The sequence below is a fragment of the Schistocerca cancellata genome, chromosome 9 (assembly GCF_023864275.1).
Source record: "Schistocerca cancellata isolate TAMUIC-IGC-003103 chromosome 9, iqSchCanc2.1, whole genome shotgun sequence".
In the NCBI taxonomy this organism is placed as follows: domain Eukaryota; kingdom Metazoa; phylum Arthropoda; class Insecta; order Orthoptera; family Acrididae; genus Schistocerca; species Schistocerca cancellata.
In genome coordinates, this window is record NC_064634.1 from 222,412,486 (window position 1) to 222,436,224 (window position 23,739).

The 23,739-nt window shown below is 38.8% G+C and overlaps 1 protein-coding gene across 1 annotated transcript in view; it reads right to left on the reverse strand.

Moving 5' to 3' along the window:
- Positions 1 to 5,968: 5,968 nt before the first annotated feature.
- LOC126100611 (putative tricarboxylate transport protein, mitochondrial) overlaps positions 5,969 to 23,739 on the reverse strand; it is a 38,885-nt gene continuing 21,114 nt past the window's right edge. The window contains exons 5-6 of the mRNA XM_049911237.1: positions 7,309 to 7,382; positions 5,969 to 7,216 (exon numbers count right to left, since the gene is read on the reverse strand). Of these exons, the coding sequence (XP_049767194.1) occupies positions 7,108 to 7,216; positions 7,309 to 7,382 (183 nt within the window). The 3' untranslated portion in view covers positions 5,969 to 7,107. The remainder of the gene's footprint in view (positions 7,217 to 7,308; positions 7,383 to 23,739) is intronic.

A 23,739-nucleotide genomic window follows, 5' to 3' on the forward strand; every position in this document is an offset into this window, starting at 1 on the left:
ACATTAAATGAATTGAAGAGCATGTGTTGAGGCCACGGAGGAATGAGGATAGGGTCTACCGAACGTGAGCTAAAAGATGTAATTGTTCCGTTCAAACCAAGTAAGAGGTTTGTGATTCTGATTGGCTACAAAGGATTCTTCAAGATGGTTAATGGAAAGGAACTCTCGTCCGTTTTACTCAAGAACTGCAGCTTTTTATCCTTCATTCATTTCACCTGTTCCTTCCCGTCTCAGTGAACTACCTTCCTGGAAGTTGACATTGACCTCGTCAGTGGCTCCTTGAGAAACTATTTACATGTCAAACCTGTCAATGTCTCTGCTTTGACAACTTCCATCCCATCTACACGAAAAAATTCTGGATATCCTGAGACATTGCATTTACTGTGGCAAGCAGTCTCTTCTTGTATGCTGAGAATCCTTCACATGTACTCACTCTACCAGAAACAGATGTCCCATCCACTCTTATTTCCACGTACGCTTGCAGCACTGTTGCCAGCTCAACTATGAAGAGCTAATAGCTGCAAGCAAAAACAGCAGCCATCTACAGACCTATGACATCATGGACACGTTGCCATAAAGACGTTTACAAAATCACATTACATTATTCGTTGAGGTAGCCGTGCGAAGCTGACGTGCCCAGACCACTGAACTGTCATGGATCCACTTACGCTGAATCAGCCATAGGAATCTCCAAACTTACCTTTCCAGAAAGCTGTTTGTTCCATAGCAGCATCACAATCTTTTCTTTTCATTGCCTACTGCTTACCCAGTCCTTGATTACTGCTAGTCCTACTTCAGCAACTATGTTGTGGTAGGAGTGCACGGCAACAAAGGACATCGAGCAAGGTGGCACTGTGGTAAAACACTTTACTTGCATTCAGGAGGATGGTACTTCTAATCCGTGTCAGGCCAACAGGATTTAAGTTTTCTGTGATTTCTCAAAATTACCTAATGCAAATGCCAAGATGGTTTCTTTTAAAAGAGCGCAGCTGATTTCATTCCCCTTTGTTCGCCTACCAGAGCATGAGCTTCTTCTTAATGACCTCACATGGAAATGATGTTTAACCCAGATATTCCTTCCAGTGAAGGAAGTTCTCTGAAAGGCAACAATATTTCAACTTTTTTCTGTTTCTACACGACTGTGTCTGTACTCAGTGCTACCTCTGTTTGGTGAGTAATAATTTATGCTTGTATACATATATTATATTCCACCCTGAATATTCCATTTTCACTTACTTTCAAATTTAGCTCTTTTCATTTACCTTCAGCTCTTTTTAGAAGTGCTCCGGAATCTGCATCTTGGTTACTAATCTTGTGTTGATTGTTGCAACTTCTGTCTCTCTTGATAGTGGATGTGGAGCAATTTGCTCCAATTTTCAATCTCAGTATGTCTTGCTCTTTTACTTCTCAAATGTTTCTGATGACAAAATTTTTAAAGGATGTGGATTCTACTGTATTCATAAATTTGAGAGCCTGGCAATACAACCCTCTTGTTTTTATTCTGCCATTACATGAACTCATTGTGCTCCCAGTGACAGCTGAGTGCTTAATAACAGTTACATCAGATACAGTATTTATTCTAAAAATGCAACCTTGTGATTAATGTGAAATAAGATAGTTAAGCGATGCAGTACATTTTTAGATGATTTATTCATCCATGACATGTATATTTTGGATTGTTTTATGGTGTCTCAGAGATTTTATATATTTATTGAATGTCATGTTGTTAATCCACAGTTGCTATGACAAATACTTCATGAGTTTGCACCTGGTTGTAAATAAAGCAATTGATACTCTGGTACCGTGCGCCGCGGAATTTGTTTCCGCACCAGACGTCATGGACGTCAAAGACCCATAGAGGTCTCTGCACCATCGCACCGCAAGCTGTGGCGGTGCGTGCTTCCTGGCCCGCTGTTAAGTGTGAGGACGCCACAATGGAACACGTGGTCCCAGCGGCCAATAGCGGCACCCCCGATAGCGTACTTAAGCCCTGCTTCGCGCTCAGCAAGCGAGTCTAATCTCGCGTACATCGGTTTACACCTCGCTTCACGCTAGACAGTTTTCCTCCTTGTTCTGTGTACAACTGGACGTGTTTGTTTCCTTGTGACTCCGTTGTTCGATCTTGTTGTATTCGTTCTTTCCTTCGTCAGTCGTGCCTGTCCTCGCCTGTTGTGTTGTTGTTCGCGGGTCCCGCCACGCTTTCCGTCATCGCTACCCCGCGACTGTCCTGGTCGCAGTTACAACAGATACTGCAGTTTTGGGTGCCATTATGATGGTAAGTAAACATCCCTGTTTCACTTACTGTAGAGCAACCAGTATATATTGGATAAAAATGTAGAGAGATCTTTGCTCTTGAACATTTTGTGTATCAGGGAGACCTCTAAGGATTCAAACAAATGGCTATACATTTTTTCACAAAAGCTTTTATATTTGCATTAACATTTTTTGTATCCCCATCCCTTCCAATTTGTACGTCTGAAATATTGCCCAAAACATCGATTAAAGAAAATTTATGAGTCTATTTTGCTATTAGTAATGCACATATTCATGTATATTGGTGTTGATTGTAAGAGCTGTAGGAAGAAATCAGGACCGATGTATGCAGTGATTCAACATGATACATTTTTAGAACTTTTATGTTATTTTGAAAATTCAAATAACATGCTTCCCCTCAACAGTCATCTTGTGTTTATTGGCCTACTACTTTTCATATGACATACATTTGTTCTGCAAATTGAATTTTAGTTTGTTTCTCTTTTCTAGTGACTGGCATATCTTAAGAGACTATACTTTTGATCATTTATGAAGTGCTATAAGGAGAAATTCATTGGCCAATGGGGAGAGGGGTGGCAAGGAGGGGGATGGAGAGCATAGAATTTGGTCCCATTTATCAAGAAACTGACTAAGTGGTATATCTCCAATATAATAAATGGTAGTTACATTGATAAGAAACTACTGCTTTAATGAGAAACTATGTCTTATTTTTCAAAATGATTGAATTTAATTGACGAAAGGAGAAAATATAAAAATGCAGTAAATGGAGCAGGCAAAAAGGAATATAAACGTCTCAAAAATGAGATCGACAGGAAGTGCAAAATGGCTAAGCAGGGATGGCTAGAGGACAAATGTAAGGATGTAGAGGCTTATCTCACTAGGGGTAAGATAGATACTGCCTACAGGAAAATTAAAGAGACCTTTGGAGATAAGAGAACCACTTGTATGAATATCAAGAGCTCAGATGGAAACCCAGTTCTAAGCAAAGAAGGGAAAGCAGAAAGGTGGAAGGAGTATATACAGGGTCTATACAAGGGCAATGTACTTGAGGCCAATATTATGGAAATTGAAGAGGATGTAGATGAAGATGAAATGGGAGATACGATACTGCATGAAGAGTTTGGCAGAGCACTGAAAGACCTGAGTCGAAACAAGGCCCCGGGAGTAGACAACATTCCATTGGAACTACTGACGGCCTTGGGAGAGCCAGTCCTGACAAAACGCTACCATCTGGTGAGTGAGATGTATGAGACAGGTGAAATACCCTAAGACTTCAAGAAGAATATAATAATTCCAATCCCAAAGAAAGCAGGTGTTGACAGATGTGAAAATTACCGAACTATCGGTTTAATACTGCAAAATACTAACGCGAATTCTTCACAGATGAATGGAAAACTGGTAGAAGCCGACCTTGGCGAAGATCAGTTTGTATTCCGCAGAAATATTGGAACACGTGAGCAATTCTGACTTTACGACTAATCTTAGAAAATAGATTAAGGAAAGACAAACCTACATTTGTAGACTTAGAGAAAGCTTTTGACAATGTTGACTGGAATAATCTCTTTCAAATTCTAAAGGTGGCAGGGGTAAAATACAGGGAGCGAAAGGCTATTTACAATTTGTTCAGAAACCAGATGGCAGTTACAAACGTTGAGGGGCATGAAAGGGAAGCAGTGGTTGGGAAGGGAGTGAGACAGGGTTGTAGCCTGTCCCCGATGTTATTCAATCTGTATATTGAGCAAGCAGTAAAGGAAACAAAAGAAAAATTCGGAGTAGGTATTAAAGTCGATGCAGAAGAAATAAAAACGTTGAGGTTCGCCGATGACATTGTAATTCTGTCAGAGACAGCAAAGGACTTGGAAGAGCAGTTGAATGGAATGGACAGTGTCTTGAAAGGAGGATATAATATGAACATCAACAAAAGCAAGACGAGGATAATGGAATGTAGTTGAATTAAGTCGGGTGATGCTGAGGGAATTAGATTAGGAAATGAGACACTTAAAGTAGTAAAGGAGTTTTGCTATTTGGGGAGCAAAATAACTGATGGTGATTGAAGTAGAGAGGATTTAAAATGTAGACTGGCAATGGCAAGGAAAGCGGTTCTGAAGAAGAGAAATTTGTTAACATCGAGTATAGATTGAAGTGTCAGAAAGTCGTTTCTGAAAGTGTTTGTATGGAGTGTAGCCACGTATGGAAGTGAAACTTGGACAAGAAGAGAATAGAAGCTTTCGAAATGTGGTGCTGCAGAAGAATGCTGAAGATTAGATGGGTAGATGACATAACTAATGAGGAGGTATTGAATAGAATTGGAGAGAAGAGGAGTTTGTGCCACAACTTGACAAGAAGAAGGGACCGGTTGGTAGGACATGTTCTGAGGCATCAGGGGATCACAAATTTAGCATTGGAGGGCAGCGTGGAGGGTAAAAATCGTAGAGGGAGACCAAGAGATGAATACACTAAGCAGATTCAGAAGGATGTAGGTTGCAGTAAGTACTGGGAGATGAAGAAGCTTGCACAGGATAGAGTAGCATGGAGAGCTGCATCAAACCAGCCTCAGGACTGAAGACAACAACAACGATAGCTAGCAGGAAATATGATCACAAACAGTAACAGAGACTGGTTTTTACACCCAGAGTTGCTTATTATTCAATAAAATGTTGCTCACTCATCCAGAAATTGGAATTTAAAGGATGTACAGTAGGAAACCTAACAATGGTGGAAGCTGTGAAAATGCTGAGTTAAAAGTAATAGAACAAATAGACAGAGAGTAAATTGAAACTCTGAGAGAGAAAAAGTAAATGGTATGAACCTTCATTTTTACAGAACAGAGGAAAGGTTGGGGAGTTAAGATACTAAAAAGAGTGATTACTGTAACCTAAGGTCTGGTAGCTGACAAGAGTCAAACCTGTGTTGTGGAGCAGTTTCCAACTTTGCATGCAACAGGAATAAAATTGTCACCTGGTATCTGTCTGCATCTGGAGAGTTACCAGTGATGAGGCCGGAGTAAGTTGTTAAAGAGGGAGGTGCGTACCATAAATTTTACAGCAACAAAGGGAGGGTGGGTGGACTATAGCAGAAGATGCAACAATATTGTATTGTGCCACTATTAAGTTGTAGATGAGTAAGTCAGACTAGTATGGAGGGTGTGGCTACCACCCTGTTGGAAATTTCTTGTAAACTATACTTGGGAAGTAGTAGTGCAAAGGGAACATATTACGTGTGATTTCCACTGTAATCGTGTAGTGAATTAGTATTGAAGCTGTAGGAGAGTGACTATTTCACATGGCTACTGTCAAAATAAAAGTACTGCTGTTCATTGATAGTTTGGTATATACTGAAGTGTAGGGTTATTTATCAGAAGTGTAGGGTTATTTATCAGTGAGATGCAACACTAAGGAAAGTGACCAGGTGAATCTTCTATTTACAGTAAATCACTGTGGCAGCATTAGACTTATCATCCCCATAGCTGACAGTTCCGTGGACTTTCTTAAAATACTAAGCGACCCATGACAAGACTGAGATGATAACCTGGTTTCTATAGCTAATTTGATGTGATATAGGTACTGGTTCAGACAATAAATGTGCCGTAAATAGTTAATGTTTGAAATACAAATGAGCTTTAGGTTGATCAGCCAAACATAGTTTGTGACATTTAAGTAAATAAAATGGTATTGGCTTCCCAAATTGTGGAGTGAGTATCAAACCATATTTAATGTTCAATGGTACAGTAATGTTAGTATAAAGTATAGAAGGAATTTTGTGTCCTAAATCTATGTACAATTTTGTAAAGCTGCTGTTTGAGTCACACATTTTATTATTGAGTCACACATTTTATTATTATTTGATGCTACATGCCATGGAAATTGTAAAAGGATTTAGCACGGTCAACAAAATACTTTTTGATTTGTTTGTCAAAATTATTTCATGCTGTGCAGATTAATTGTTGGGAGTAGAGAGAGTAATTTTATTATTTGAACGCTTACCATGAAGTACTAGGAAGTTAGAAATGATCAGTCTCACAGTTCAGGTGCTGAAGTTATGCAGACTGCACAAAATTGGTGTACCACAGTCATTATCTACAATGCACTTTCTAGCCAAGAAGTTTGTATTTTAGAAATTGAAAATGGTAAGTGTGGGTTTAGTATAAACTAGATCCCTATATAATGAATGAAATCAATACACAAAACAAAATATAAAAATAAAAACTCTGAATTTGTTCCACGAAGCACAATAAATTATGCTCTGTGTAACTTCATTAAAAGTTACTGATTTGTACAATTTATTACACTATGTGTCAGCCATTAAAACACACAGCCAATAAATTCAATGACTGTTTAAAGAATATCAAGCTTTTTATTTCTATAGGTCAGTCTGAGAAACAAGCTTGGAAGCTGCTGCTGGCTTATCTGCTATGTGAAAATTAATCAGCCACAACATACCACTTACTCTGTGCAACTTTCTTAGCATTACTAAAAATTCAGCACTTCCATTTTTCACATTGCAGCAGCCAGATCGAGAACATAGTATTGCACTTAGCTGTTTTGTACTTATATTTTCCACAAAAGGGAAAGTTATTTTTGTGCACAAAATTCACACACATTAAAAGTATAATACAAAAAGGGAATGTTAAAACACAGCATTAAATACGTTTAACTTTTGTTAATCTGCAAAAAAACGAACTATAGAAATAAACAAAAATAAACTCAACAATATATAAAGAAACCACAGTACATGCATATTTTAAAACATTCTAACAGCACAGCTGTTCAAACAATAGTAACTCCAACCTGGCAAGGTAAGAGAGCTGGTCACTCACAGTATGTATGTCAGTCTTCATGGCCAGATCTTGTTAAACAATTCCATGAACGAGTCGTAAATCATGAATGTAATTGCTACATCCAAGCATACTCTGCCCAGACGTGGAACTGTTCCTTTATAGAACCTTTTCGACGCATTGGCAAAAAACAAATGGTAAGTGACTGATATTTTTTGCATATTAATATTATACCACAGGAAATCAGTGGAAATACTTACGCAAATGGGCCTTCATTCTTCCATATTTTATAGAAACAGTCAAACGTATTTTTGTATTTTGATGCTTCAAGCCCCTATGGAAAAGAAGCCTCATTACGTTTCGCACTTCAGGATACAAAGATGTAAATATTTTATGTTACTTTTGTAGCAAAATATGTAGGTTTTTTTTAGTTCTCGGGGATCAGTTAGGTGAATAAAACTGTCATAACCACTAAATAAATTTCTCTATTTATTATGCCATTTTAGCTACTCCCATCAGCAGATATCAAAAGAAACTTCAAGTTTGTGAAACAAGGTTCAGTGTTCCATAGGTTTATATGGACACTGAATATTTTTTCGCAACTTCAAAGTTTCTTTTAATACGGTCACTCAACATTGTTTTGCAAGTTCATATTATCTTTTGATATCTGGCGGCATGTACGATCACAATTTCAATGGAAGTCTGTAGTGTGAGAATAAAAGTATTAGAAGTTTTATTGAGCTATTGTTATCAATTTGGAAAGGAGAAATGACAGTATTGTAATGGCAGAGTCTTTATTTGCTGCCTCTTATCAAACTGAGTGAATAGTCTAACAAAGTGGTTAAAATACTGGATTTGTCTTGGGATGGATTGGAATTCTGATCCTTGTCTAGCAATTCATTATGGCCTCACTGATGATAGAAAATTCAAATCTAACATTTCTTTCATACTACAAAGACTTTCAGATTTATCTGTATGCACTAAAGCAAGGCTTTTCAAATTGGGGGTCACATATTGTGAGGAGGGGGAGGAAATACAAAAATAATTATAGTCATTGGTTACAGATTCTTTCATGTTGCAGTCACAGTGGCTACTAAGGTTAATGTTCAAATTAATTTGTTGCAGTTTTCAGCCACCCCGTTGCTTTTACATAGTGAAATTGGCCAGTGTTTCGCAGCTGGTGTATGGCGATCTCCTGCCAGGTTCCAACAGTCACACTCAGGAGCTAGGAGCTAGCTGTGTTGAAGCCTATCACAGCTACGTGGGAAGTTTGTGAACAGTGTGTTAATACTTTGTGTTTGGTGACTTAGCAAGTTGCTCAGTTTTGTTCACAGTGTTCGCCTGTTAAGAAGTTTAGTGCATGATACATAGAACTCTGTATAACATATTCCACTGTTTGTACAAAGCTTGAAGGTATACTTGAACGAGTTATGCACTGAACTTCAGTCCCAGCACAAACTTACATTATAAAATTTCAACACATTTACGTAGGAAACGCGATGGCTGTTGAGGAGAATGGGCTCTGAAACAGCGCTTAAGAGTTGATAAATGTGATGCTCTTCTTGTCTCACAAATATTCTGAATGTCAGTTTCTTCTACAGTTCAAACTGTCTATTCAAATTACACTGTCATATGCATACTTCATCACTTGATTTGTGTTGTTGCCATTGTCGTCTTCATTCCGAAGACGGGTTTGATGCAGCTCTCCATGCATCTCTGCATAACTATTGTGATTTGCATCCATTTAAACCTGCTCACTGTGCTCAAGCCTTGGTCTTCTTCTACAGTTTTTACCTTCCACACTTCACTCCAGTACTAAACTGACAATCCCTTTACATTTCAGGATGTGTCCCATCAAAAGATCCCAGTCAAGTTGTGCCACAAAGTTCTTATTTCCCCAATGTAATTAACTGCTTGTTCAGTAGTTATTTGATCTACCCATGTAAGTTTCAGCATTCTTCAGTATCACCACATTTGAAAAGCTTCTATTCTCTTCTTGTCTTGCTTATAATCCATGTTTCACACTTCCGAACAAGACTTCCTAACATATTTTATATTAACAAATCTTATTTTTTCAGTCTTCATTTTTATATCCTTGGTACTTCCTTCATTGTCACCTATTATACTTCGTAAATAACAAGATTCATATTCTGCTTTTAGTGTCTAAAATCCTAATCCAGTTCCCTTAGCATGACCTGATCTAATTCAAGTCCATTCCATTACCCTTGCTTTACAAGGGTATGCTGAAAAGTGATGCCTCCAAATTTTTGTGTGAAGATGTTTTAATCTTTTTAAGTAAAACAAATGTTATCTCATCAGCATACATTAGGGTTTTTATTTCTGACCACTGAACTTAAAATTCCCTTCCCACATTTCTCCCTGGGTTTGCTCCACAGCCATTTCGCTGTGCAGATCGAATGACATAGGACGGTAGGCTACAATCCTGTCTCACTCTCTTCTCAACTCTTTCCATCTTCTTTAACTCTTGGAACTGCAGTCTAGTTTCTGTACAAGTAGTAGATAATTTTTTGCTCCCTGTGTCTATTACATTCTTCGAAAACAAATTCCTGAAGTATTTCTACCATAACTAAACAATAATCTGTTAAATTGAATTTACAATCCTTTTTACCATATAAATGCAATATATGAAACATCCCTCATCAAAATCTCAGGAAGAATTTGTGTTATTGTTCTGTGGCTCAAACCACAAGATTTTGGCTTGAAGCTACAGCAGAAATTCTGATACTGTCAGACTTGGGAACGTCATTTGTTCTGCCATTTGCTACCAGTTATTGATGAAAAACTTCACTTTCAACAATCATGGGCATTAAATCAAAATATGACAAAAGTCTTCAGAAAGCTGAGTGTGTGACGAGTCCGACAGTGACAGACATTAGGCCATACTTCAAATTACATCCATCACATTAAAGGTAAATTTATCTTTTTGTAGAGCAGTTAAATATACTTTCTTATATTCAAACTGTATGTGATCAGTTAATTATCAGTGTATCTTTTTAATTTTATTACCTACTTGTTTGTTTCTGTTGTTGGTAGTTTAATCCACTATTTTAACCATGCATAGTTCTTTAACAATATATTTATCTGGTGCAGCTTTCTTCTGTGCTTCTTTCCCCCCTCCCCGGTAATGTAACTGTTTTTGGCAAAAATATTTTCTATCATTTACTAGAAAGTGAAGAAGAATGTTTTGAAGGAAGTATTAACAGACAAATAGTATTGTTGTTCTTAGCAGTGCAGCCAAAGTATTACAGCAAAGCTCTTACATAATTATGTCTAAGAAGACTTTACAGACATCAGAGGAATTGGTGAGTTAAAAAATCGTTAATTCAATCAACAACATTTACATTACAGAAGGATTTACTAAAGTCTACGAATCAAGAGGGTTGGCAGACAGAACTGCAGAAGGACTATGATCGTGTCTCATCAGTTCCACAACTACACCACAGCATCGAGCAGCAGCTGTGTCAGCCAATGGACCTACCTTCATCAATGCAGTTCACACAGCACAGAGATCTAGCTACCCATCAGTGTAGTGTCGTGGTGAGCTGTGCCAAAACCAACTTGAATTTATGTTTTTCACTTTGTGGTTGTGGTCGGTGTTGTGGGACAAATGAGGTCATTTTAAGTGCCAAAATCGTTTATCTACTTCTTCATTAAGCAAAGTGATAGTCACTACTACCAAAGGCAGATTAGATTTAAACCGATTACTTTGTAAGTGTATGCCAGTGTTAACCAAGTCGGGATGACACACTGAGAGAGGTGCCATATGTGCCACAACTATAAGATTTCTGCTCAGGATGTATCACACTAGCAGTGGTGCTCAGCATGCCAAGCTGAGAGGGGCATCATGGGTGCCGAAGTGCAAGTGTATTATACAGTGCATTCCATAGGTAAGAGTGCACAAGAGAGGGGGGGAGGTAGAGGGTGCCAAATGATAAGTTACTTGTGTGAAAAAATGTTCTCGAACTGGTGCAGAGTGTGGCACAACCATAAGAAGAGTTATTAAAAACAGAGTTACAATTCACAAATCAGAAACTTAACCAGCACAAGTGAGTCATGAAAGGAAATAAATGATCAATTAGCTGAATTAGAATCTATTATCCTAAAAAATAGCAACAAGGTACATTTTGATGTATCAGTACGATCTGATTTTGTGGTAAATCCATTAATTACTTGTTTTGATAAGTTAAATATCGGATCAAAACAAACCTCAGACATGAGTGTCAGTCTAAATATTTTGAAACAAGACACAAATTTATGTAAGGTAGACTTCTGTGGTCCATTTTGTCAACTTTGGAAGAGTGCGGTAATGATTCAGGTGAAATAAAGAGTAATCAAATGTCGACTTAACTATTGATGCACCTCCTTTGCCAGATATTGTATGAGGGGCAGCCAAATGAAAACCAAACGTCCGCCATAACAAGACCATGGAATGGTTCCATTCAAAAGTAACCACCACACATGTCAAGACATTTATCCCTCCGATATGATCAATTCCTGTTTTGTCGAAGGGTCGGGCTGTGATGAGTCCACAACTGCAGCCACTCCTGCACTTTCTCGTTTGACTGAAATCAACATCTGCCTTTCTTCAGGTCACCAAAGATGTGGAAATCATACCATGAAAGATCCAAGCTGTATGGAGGATGTTGCAATGTTTCCCAACCAAGTCGCTGAGACATAGCCTTCGTTCGGTTGGCAGTGTGGGGGTGGGCATTATCGTGCAACAAGATGATTCTGTCCGACAGCATTAGAACAGCCCGAGGGTGAATGGTAAAGCCAACAGTGGAAACATTAATGCATATCCATCACTAAAACAATTCAAAGCTGTTCCCACAAGTTCTTCTTTGACTGCAGGGACACTTTGCTTGTCGAGTTCCTCGAGGGTGGAATCATAAGAAATGCACAGTGCTGTGAAGACACTTTGAAGAAACAATGCACCATAAAGCCAAAATGCCCAGGAATGTTGTTGGAGGGAATTATTCTGTTGCACAATATTGCCCACCCCCACACTGTCAATCAGATGAAGATTACACTTCAACGATTTGGTTGTGAAACGCTGCAACACCCTCCATATTGCCCCGATCTCGCTCCATGTGGTTTTCACATCTTTGACGACCAGAAGAAGGGCAGGTGTGAATGTTAGTTTCAGTCGGATGAGGAAGTGCAAGAGAAGGTGCTATTGTGGATCCATCAGCAGCAAAGCACATTCCATGAAACAGGAATTGATCATCTCGTTTCCCAGTGGGATAATTTCTTAAGGAGTGGTGTGATTACTTTAGAATGGACCCTCCCATGGTCCTGTTGTGGCGGGTGTTTGGTTTTCATTTGATGACTGCCTCTTATAGTTAATCAACTTATTTGGGAAAAGCTACTGAATTTTGACATATAGTTGCACCTGAAGTGGAGGAACAAATGTACACATGTGATCAAAAGTATTCGGACACCTTGTGTATTCATGTCGGTTGATGAGGCCTGGCATGAAGTCGGCGTTCCAAAACATCCCGAAGCTGTTCTATAGGATTCAAGTCAGGACTCCGTGCAGGCCAGTCCATTACAGGGATGTTATTGTCGTGTAACCACTCTGCTACTGGCCGTGCATTATGAACAGGTGCTCGGTCGTGTTGAAAGATGCTATCACCATCCCCGAATTGCTTTTAACAGTGGGAAGCAAGAAGGTGCTAAATACATCAGTGTAGACCTGTGCTGTGACAGTGCCATGAAAAACACGATCACACCATAGCACCACCACCTCCAAATTTTACGGTTGGCACGACACACGCTGGCAGATGACATTCACTGAGCATTTGCCATACTCACACCCTGCCATCGGATCACCACATTATGTACACTGATGCGTCACTCCCACGCTTTTCCACTGTTCAATCGTCCAATACTTACACTCCTGACACCAAGTGAGGCGTTGTTTGCAATTTACTGGTGTGGTGTATGCCTTATGAGCAGCCGCTTGACCATGAAATCCAACTTTTTTCACCTCCCCATGTGTCATAGTACTTGCAGTGGATCCTGATGCAGTTTGTAATTCCTGTGTTATGGTCTGGATAGATATCTGCGTATTACACATTACAACCCTCTTCAACTGTCGACGGTCTCTTGTCAGTCAACAGACGAGGTCGGCCTGTACGCTTTTGTGCTGTATGTGTCCCTTAACATTTCCACTTCACTATCACATCATAAACAGTGGACCTAGTGATGTTTAGGAGCGTGGAAATCTCACGTACAGACGTATTACACAAGTGACACTCAATCACCTGAACATGTTCAAAGTCCGTGAGTTCCACGGAATGCCCCAATCTGCTCTCTCACGATGTCTAATGACTACTGAGGTCGCTGATATGGAGTACCTGGCAGAAAATATGAAAAATGTATGGTTTTGGTGGTGTCCAGATAATTTGGATCACATACTGTGTAACACATTTTTGCATTGTTGTTGTTGTTGTTGTAGTCGTCTTCAGTCCAGAGAGACTGGTTTGATGTGGCTCTCCATAATACTCTATCCTGCACAAGCTCCTTCATCTCCAAGTAACATCTGCAACCTACATCCTTCTGAATCTGCTTAGTGTATTCATCTCTTTGTGTCCCTCTGTGATTTTTACCCTCCATGCTGCCCTCCAGTACTATTTATCATCCACATTTCACTTCCATACATGGCTTCACTTCATACAAATACTTTCAGAAACTACTTCGTGATGCTTAAATCTATACTCGATGTTAACAAATTTCTCTTCTTCAGAAACGTTTTCATTGCCATTGCCAGTCTACATTTTATATCCTCTACTTCGACCCTCTTCAGTTATTTTGCCCCCCAAATAGCAGAACTCATCTAAGTGTCTCATTTCCTAATCTAATTCCCTCAGCATCACCTGATTTAATTCGACTACATTCCATTTTTGTTGATGTTCATCTTATATCCTCATTTCAAGACATTGTCTATTCCGTTCAACTGCTTTTCGAGGTCCTGTGCTGTCTCTGACAAAATTACAATGTCATCGGCAAACCTCAACGTTTTTATTTCTTCTCCATGGATTTTAATTCCTACTCCATATTTTTCTTTTGTTTCCTTCACTGTTTGCTCAATATAGAAATTGAATAACATGGAGGATAGGCTACAATCTTGTCTCACTCCCTTTTCAATCACTGCTTCCCTTTCATGCCCTTCAACTCTTATAACTGCCATCTGTTTTCTGTAAAGATTGTAAATAGCCTTTCACTCCCTGTATTTGAACCCTGCCGCCCTAGAAATTGAAAGAGAGTATTCCAGTCAACATTGTCAAAAGCCTTCTCTAAGTCTACAAATGCTAGAAACATAGGATTGTCTTTCCTTAATCTATCTTCTAAGATAAGTTGTAGGGTCACTATTGCCTCACATGTTCTAACATTTCTACAGAATCCAAACTGATCATCCCAGAGGTCAGCTTCTACCAGTTTTTCCATTAAACTGATTGTCTGGTAATTTTCACAGTGGTCAGCACCTGCTTTCTTGGGGACTGGAATTATTATATTCTTCTTAAAGTCTGAGGGTATTTTGTCTGTCTGATAAATCTTGCTCACCAGATGGTAGATTTTTGTCATGGCTGGCTATCAGTATTCTGATGGAATGTTTTCTACTCTCAGGGCCTTGTTTCGACTTAGGTCTTTCAGTGCTCTGTCAAATTCTTCTCATAGTGTCATATCTCCCATTTCATCTTCATCTACACCCTCTTCCGTTTCGATGATATTGCCCTCAAGTACATTGCCCTTGTATAGATCCTCTTATAAACTCCTTCCACCTTCCTGCTTTTCCTTCTTTGCTTAGAACTAGGTTTCCATCTGAGCTCTTGATATTCATACAATTGGTTCTCTTTTCTCCAAAGGGCTCTTTAATTTTCCTGTAGGCAGTATCTATCTTACCCCAAGTGATATATGCCTCCACATCTGTACATATGTCCTCTAGCCATCCCTGCTTAGCCATTTTGCACTTCCTGTCGATCTCTTTTTTGAGACATTTGTATTCCTTTTTGCCTACTTCATTTACTGCATTTTTATATTTCTTCCTTCATCAATTAATTTCAATATCTCTTCTGTTACCCAAGGATTTCTACCAGCCCTTGTCTTTTTTACTTACTTCACTATTTTATCTCTCAAAGCTACCCATTCTTCTTCTGCTGTATTTCTTTCCCCTGTTCTTGTCAATCGTTTCCTGTTATCTGGTTCTTTCAGTTTATTCAGTGACAGGTGGTGTCTGTGATGTGTCTGGCACTTGTATATCATCGTGCACGGATATTTTCTTGAAACGAAGTATAAATGATGTAATGTTAACAGTCAATAAAGTAATTACTTACAAAAAATACAGTGCAAGTTTAACTACACGTTTGTGGTATGACAGATTAATTTTAAATATATATGGAAGATTAAAAGAAGATGAAAAGTTAGGTTTGGAATTGAAGTCACATGGCCTTCAGGATATATTAAGCAAACTTGAGATATGTGGTTTGATTGATGTCTTGGGTGCTCTTCCACAATACCACAGGCACACAGAAATGATACTCAAGTGCCAATCACGTCAAGGGAGTGATATGTATGGACTATGCCGAGCAAGGACTGCGAGGCCCCAGCTGTCTATTGTAATTATTGCGTATAATGGCCTCACCTCTTTCATTTTAATATCTCGTTTAAATTACATTTCTTTCACTGTCGCATCAATAATAGATAAAAATATGCTAGCTACCGTTTCAGTAACGATCTGTTACACGCTACCTTGCAGGTGTTTTCTGCATCTTTGCATGTAAATAAGACAGAATAGTTAGCCATGGAAGTATGGCCATATTTGTCGTGGGTAGCATTATGCTCAATGTAGAGCCCCTTAAGTATTGTACTAAACATGGTTGATATTCCTGAAGTAGGAAACTTTCTTTGCCTAACTTTTTAAACAGCTGCATACATTATAACATGAAGATGTTTTCTGGCAATATTCACACAAATGTAATGTCAGTAAGAGTATATTGGAGCATCAGCAGATTTTACTTTACATGCCATTTGTCAGTGTCTTGCGTGCATCACCATGCAAATAATACGTAATAAGAAGCCATGGAAATTCATGAATGTTTTGAGATGAAAATAATATGCTACATTCTGCATTTAGATAATGACAAATTAGAATAAAATGGAAGGTTTATCTGAACATATAATTAAGTACTAACATTATGATAGGCAAACATGTCCCTGTCACAGCCGCTTCCTGCAAACTACAAATACGAAGGGTACCAGGAAAGTTTTGCAGTACAGCTTTGTTCATTTACTTTTTTTTAAAAGTAATTTCCACCACACTGAATACACCTGTCCATCCTCTAAACCCAGTCCCTAAACCATTTCTTCCAAGTTTCTGTAGGGAGTAAGGCCCCAAGCCCTCAGGAGGTCCTTATCACCTGAAAACTGCACTCCTTTCAGCTTAAGTTTCACATACAGGAACAATGCAAAGCCACAAGGAGCAAGATCTGGACTGGAAGAAGGGCGCTCAAAAAGTCTCAGTCCTGTATCCTGCAAATATTCAGTGTGTGTTTTGGTATGGTGAGCTGGAGCGTTGTGTTGATGGGGGAACCAAGTGTCCATTCTTGACTTCGGTCATAGGTTCTTCAAAAATTGGATGACTTACGGAAGAAACTGCTAAGTGTACCACTTAGCTGTGACTGTCTTCTGTGTATCCAAAACAACATGCTTCACAATACCACTCAATTTGGAGAAAAAAAAAAGCTGTCTTTTCTTCTTTACTGATCTGGATTTTCTGACAGCTACCCAAACTTTGTTTTGAGTTTTAGTCGGCACATCATAATAGTACAGCCAAGTCTCGTCACCTGTCATGATGTTATTCACATACTGAGATTGTCCCTTAGAACACTTCTTTAATGTCTCCTGGCACCAAGTCATGTTGTGTCATCTTCTCTTCTGTTAGTCTATGCAAGACCCAGAGACGACAAAGTTTCTTTACTTGCAAATGATCAAGCAGAATCAAACAAATTGCTGGTGCATTTACACCTAAGGTATCCTCTATCTGCTTAAAGGTCACTTGCCTGTCTTCATCTAGCATTTTCCTCACAGCATCAATGTTTTCCTCAATAACTGATGATTTTGGCCTTCCTGTCTTCTCAGTGTCCTCCAGAAGGACGTTTCCTCTTTGGAATTCTCTGTACCACCTGAATATAGTTGAACGATGTGAACACACATCACAGAGTGCAAGAATCATTTCTTCAAAGCAGTGGTCTGTGTTTAAACCATGCGCGAAGTTGCACTGCAAAACTGCCCGACTCTCAATTTGTGACCGTGGTGCCGTAGCAAGCACTCCAAACTATCCCTGTTAGTGAACAAGTGTGCCCACAGACTTGGCACAGCAGGTAAAATGCAAGAATGAAGTATTCTCAGAACATAGCAACAGTCAGCCTCTTGCAACTTAGTGTTACATCGTATCGTAAAACTTTCCTAGTACCCTTTCTACAAAGTATTTTTGATAAGCCAAGTATCTTTGTGCTTTATCTGGATACATTTTGTCTCCCTCTCTTCTAGGTTTAATTAATAATGCCATATAAAAGTTTAATGTTTGAGATAATGCATTTTAAGATTACTATACATTTTTATGTTATGGTATCTTGGTGTCGCTATGATTTTACTATGTTATACTTATGGATGGCAGTTTTCTGGGGAATATCTCAAAACACTGTAGATGTTTGGGGTTACTACGGAGCTACAGAGAAGACACATTACCTAAACAAGATTTTTTTTTATTAGTTTAACAGGGGACATGCAGGATGTTAACATTGTCATGTCGATGAGGAAAGAGTAAGAAGGGGAAAGGTACAGTTATAGAGCAGTTCAGTGATGAGCTAACTTTCAGATCTTACCCCACAGAGCCACAACAGCATAACACATTAGCAATAAATAATTAAAGACATTATGATCCCTTGGCCACATCAAGTATAATGCAGAGGAGAACACTTAAGAGACAGCATCTGATGAAGCTCAGTAACTGGTTAAGTTTTATAAAGGTAGGAAGAGTAAGTCACCTCAAAATATAGGAGAAGAGATTGATGATAATGTGCAGGATAATGTATCCTTACTTTTATATATTTGTGTAATGAATAGGGTAGATATACCAAAGAAAAGAGGATCTACATTTAAATAAAAGAGAAGGGAGATGCATACAGCGACACTATCCCAGTGAAAATTTGATGGTGATTCGATGGCCTTTTGAGGAAGGAGGTGTCATTGAGGATTTCTACAGAAGTAGAATACTGTGGGTTTTAAGGCTTACTCAAAGCTGCCTAATAGAGGAAGCCATCTGACTTTCGGTGGTTAATTTGCATATTGATTTGATAAATAAATAATAAGTGTCTGAGATTTGTGTGCTGTCCACAATGAAGGAAGTTAGACATAAAGGAGTACATTATGCAAGATAACGGGAGGTTGTAGTTCTTTAAAATTGTAACTCCTCTTACTTGAGGGAAATGGTACCATGAATTAATAGGTGCTGTGGTGAAATATGAACAGTCTATTGAGAAATCTGACCAACATTAAAATGTCAACAATGTAGGGAAAGAAACATGCTACTAACTGTGAAGATGACATGTTACCTTGCAACCTAACCCAACTCAACACTTACACATAATCATTTGGCAAAGCCGTTGTCAGAAAAAGAAAGAGAAACACACACCATTCATCCACACAAGCAAGCAAACCTCAAATCTTTCAACCTGGAGTTTTCCATCATTCAACATTAAAATATGGTTTGGTACACCTAAAGACTCAAGTATACCTTAAAATATTTGTACAGGTTTTTTATATCTTTCAAATGGGTGGCAGCAACAAGAGTTGCCATTTGCTTCCCCTGAATAGATCAAATTAGTAGGTTTATAAAGTCCTTTGGTACTTTAGTCAATTAACCAGATGGAGAGTACTATTTGTGTTGCTGCTCTCTCTCTATATCCTCTCTGGATATTTAAGCCTGTGTTCACAAGATTGCCAGAGATGTAGTGCACATACAGATAGCTTTCAGATGAAGTTAGACAATGTTAAAATAGAAATAGAAAATTATCATTACTTAATGTTCAATTAATATGTTTAAGCAGTGAAAGTTTATTCTGATATGGTAGAGTTGGGATATAAAGTGGACAGTTTTAATTCTCAGTACCAACCCTACGAGTTAGTCATTTCCAGTTCGTGTTGTCCAATTTATAATTCTAAAATTTTTAAAGTGTGTTTGTCACTACAAATATTGTTTATTTAAAAGAACTGTGACAACATCATTCACCTAAAGGCAGGTAAATGTAGTGTAACGTATCACTTTTGGTAAAGCTGTGTGTTACCAAACACTTAACCCAGCCAACAAATGATGTGCTCGCCACAGTGATAGTATTTATTATTAGTTTAGAATTGTAAACTGTTCAGGAGTTTGTTATTGTTTGTGCATGTACACTGGGATGGATGGACGCCATGCATCTCAAAGGTGAACAACGATGGCAGCTTTCCTATACATTGCTGTGCCTTCTGACTTGGCATTCATGCTACAACATACCATCTTAGATGGGGTGCAAAGGGCCTCCTCTCTAAATTTCCTAAATAGTGTTTGTCGAAAACAGCGTCACCCTCCCTCCAGGGATTCCCATTTGAGTTCCTGAAGCATGTCTGTAACATTTATGTGTTGTTTGAAACACGGGTAACAAATCGAACAGTACTCAAGAACAGGTTGCAACAGTGCCTTATATCCATTCTACTTTACAGGTGAACCACTCTTTCCTAAAATTCTCCCAGTAAACCGAAGTTGACCATTTGCCTTTGCTACCACAGTTCTCACATACTCGTTCCATCGTTCTGAAGCCTGTAATGGCAAGACCTTTTGTCGATCTATCAGTATGGCTTCCAGGAGTTGAAATCTGCATCTCACCACCTTGTCTCGTTTGAAGCAGTGTTACACTCTTTCTTATGACCAGCGATGGACTTGTGGACCACATAGGCCTGGTGGTTATTTCTTTCCTATTATGTAGACAAGTTCCAATGCAACATCAGTCTGTGCCCTTAGCCAAGTATCATTCAAGGAGTTGTGAATTGATTGCACTGGAGCCTAGAATGAGAATATCTTTTTTTCATCTACCAGCGTGAGTAAAACAAGTCGTGCATTTTTTTCACCACAGCATGGCTCTCCCTCCTCTCACACTGACCATGAGCAATGCGGAAAACAAATGCTGCCAAGTTAAAGTTTGTTGCACAGTCTTCTTTCTTGGGCCGCCTCTTCAATAATCAACTAACATGTCTAACCCATATCTGTCATATTAAAACAAACTGTGTGTAGAATCTTAATGCTCTCCATGTTCTTATCCATACCTCCTGTATTTATATAGGGCAATGGTCATGTCATGACTAAGTTCATCATTATTGTGTAAGGATAGCCACAGGTTCCTTTTGTATGAGCCCATTGACAGTCTTCTGGTGGGCACTGGAATCCTACGTCTACAGTTTTGATGTTGTCAACTGATACTTGGTTACTATACTTCCAATTCCCTAGCCATCCGGAGGTTTTTTTGCCCTTCTCAGAAGTGTCACCCCCCAAAAGTTGACCCAGGGCGGGCTTCCAAACTGGAACGCAATTGGAAATTAGGGACCTCCACCTTACTACTCTTGAATGTATCCATTGACGACTTCACGTACTTCCTCCTAATGTGTACCCAGACCACAGGACCAGGGCCTAAAATATATGTTTCTCTCTTGTTTTCCAATGTAGCTTTCTCTTAGACCTCTCATTGTAACATTCCGACAGAAGCTGCATCGTAAGAACTCTTTATCCTGAAGATTAGCTGATAATGAAAGGACAACAGCCTAGTTTGGCAATGGCTTTTATTCCCTGCTTTAAAGCCTTAAGCATACTCAAGCTGGGGAGTGGATATTGTGGGGTTCCTCTTGCCACATGTCACGCTCCAGTGGCCTTCGACTGTGCCTGCCTCATTTATTAGCCAAGTCATTACGTTTTACTTTTTAGGTCTGTTGTTTTTATATATTCTGCACTCTTAACCCTGCATTATGTTTTACTTGCATTGATCTCCTCTTTGTCTGTTCTGAAGGAAGTTGTTATCTTTTCATTTTACTCATGTAGGTTGTGGATTATTGGAGGGACGCCTGGCTTGATTTTCAACCTCTGTTTACATCTCCTGAAATTGCTTTTAATTCATAACATTGTCAGTGTCCTGATTGACTGTGTTCTATTTTTGAACACTTACGCAATATTTATGTGTGAGTATTTTTGAGTGTTCTGTTGTCTTAGAATGTTGCCACTGAGCATGATGGCATATTGCCAAAGAGATTGTCACTTGCAATTCAGATGAGTGGCATTAAAATCCCCGCCAAACCACACAGATTTAGTCTGTGTTTTCCTAAATTTACAGGTGAATTCTTTGAATTTACCACACTTGATTTCCTTCCCCACCTTTGCCAAACCAAATTTGTGCTACACCTCTAATAATCCTGTTAATGACTGGACAATACATCCAACTCTTCCTTCCTTTTAATATGTTGCCTGTATTGTAGACAATTTATGTATTAGAGATTTATCATCAATTTAATGGTACCACTACTATTCAAAATCATTTTTTGAATTTCAAGACATGAAATACAGTGATCACACATACTTTTTGTAACTTCTTTGAATAGAAGAATAAAGGAAAATTAGTGTTTTTGCAAATATTCTCCTCTCTCTTGTAGTGCACAACAGTTCTCTTTTTTTAAGTCAAATTAGTTCAGGGGTTCAATTAAAAGAACAGTGCCCTAAAACAAATAGCATAGTGTACATATCTGACTAACCTAAATGTTACGTAGTTTCATAGCTTGGTCATTAGCTTTGATTATGGATTTGAACACAGAATTAAGTGAATACATGAACTAGTTAGCTTCATGGATATTTTTGCACAATGCATTGTAATGATGTGGAACAAGTCAATTACATTCACATTGCAAGTTAATTTGTAAATATAGATACATGCTGAACATTTGCATTTATTCATTTTAAATATACAGATGTCAGTAATTCCTACCCACCAACTCCTACACATTACAGTAATAGAAATTCTTCTATGGAATAGGAGGAGTTGTCAAAAAGAAATATGTTCAGATTGTTTCCAAATTTTACTTCACTGTCTGTCAGACATTTGATATTGTTAGGTAAGTAGTGAAAAATTTTTGTTGCAGCTCTGTGCACCCTTTTTTATGCTAAAGACAACTGTTCTGTGGAGTAATGAATGTCGTTTTTCATTCTGGTTTTGTAATTATGTACATCATTTTCCCTTTTGAACTGTATTGGATCATTTACAGCAAACTACATGAGGGAATAAATATAGTGTGAAGCACCAGTCAGAATGTGCAACTCCTTAAACAATCTCTACAACATGTTTGTGGGTGAGCACCACATATTATTGATGCAGCACATTATTGAGCAGTGATGACTTTTCTTTCTTAAAGATGAGTTATCGCAGAACATTATTCCAATGAAGAAAAATTTGCGGAATACATCAGCTTACTGATTTGTCTCTCCCCTAGAGTTGCAATGATGCTAAGTGCAAAAGTGACTGCACTAAGTTGTTTTATGAGATCAAAAATGTACTTTTCTGCAGTTTAAATGGTCATCAGTATAAACACCTAAGAATTTTGAAGTTTCCACTATATTTATTATTTCCTCACCATGTGTTACACTCATCATTGGTGAAACACCCACAGATGTGCACAACTGAATATGTTGCATCTTTTTAAAATTGAGAGTAAGCTCATTCCCAAAGAACCAGTCACTGATACTGTTTAGAACATTGTTTTTGTATATATGCTTGGATTGATTACAGTGCTAGAGTCATCAGCAAGCACTCCATCTTCAGGCCACGAGTGGCCTACTGGGACCATCCGACCGCCGTGTCATCCTCAGTGGAGGATGCGGATAGGAGGGGCACGGGGTCAGCACATCACTCTCCCGGTCATTATGATGGTATTCTTGACCGAAGCTGCTACTATTTGGTTGAGTAGCTCCTCAATTGGCATCACGAGGCTGAGTGCACCCCGAAAAATGGCAACGGCCCATGGCGGACTGGATGGTCACCCATCCAAGTGCCGACCACACCCGACAGCGCTTAACTTCGGTGATCTCACGGGAACCGGTGTATCCATTGCGGCAAGGCCGTTGCCTTAGAGTCATCAGCAAAAAAGAACTAATTCTACTTGTTGTATATTTGATAGAAGGGAACCTCCCCATCGCACCCCCCTCAAATTTAGTTATAAGTTGGCACAGTGGATAGGCCTTGAAAAACTGAACACAGATCAGTCGAGAAAACAGGAAGAAGTTGTTTGGAACTATGAAAAAATAAGCAGAATATGCAAACTGAGTAGTCCATGTGAAAATAGGCAACATCAAGGATAGTGTGAGCTCAGGAGTGCCGTGGTCCTGTGGTTAGCGTGAGCAGCTGCGGAACAAGAGGTCCTTGGTTCAAGTCTTCGCTCAAGTGAAAAGTTTAATTTTTTTATTTTCAGACAATTATCAAAGTTCAGGCACTCACACATAATCAACGTTGCTCTCCAAAATTCCAGGACATGTTCAGATTTGCTTGAACATATGCAGGATTTGACAGTCTACACACGGAAAAATTTGAAAATGTTAAACA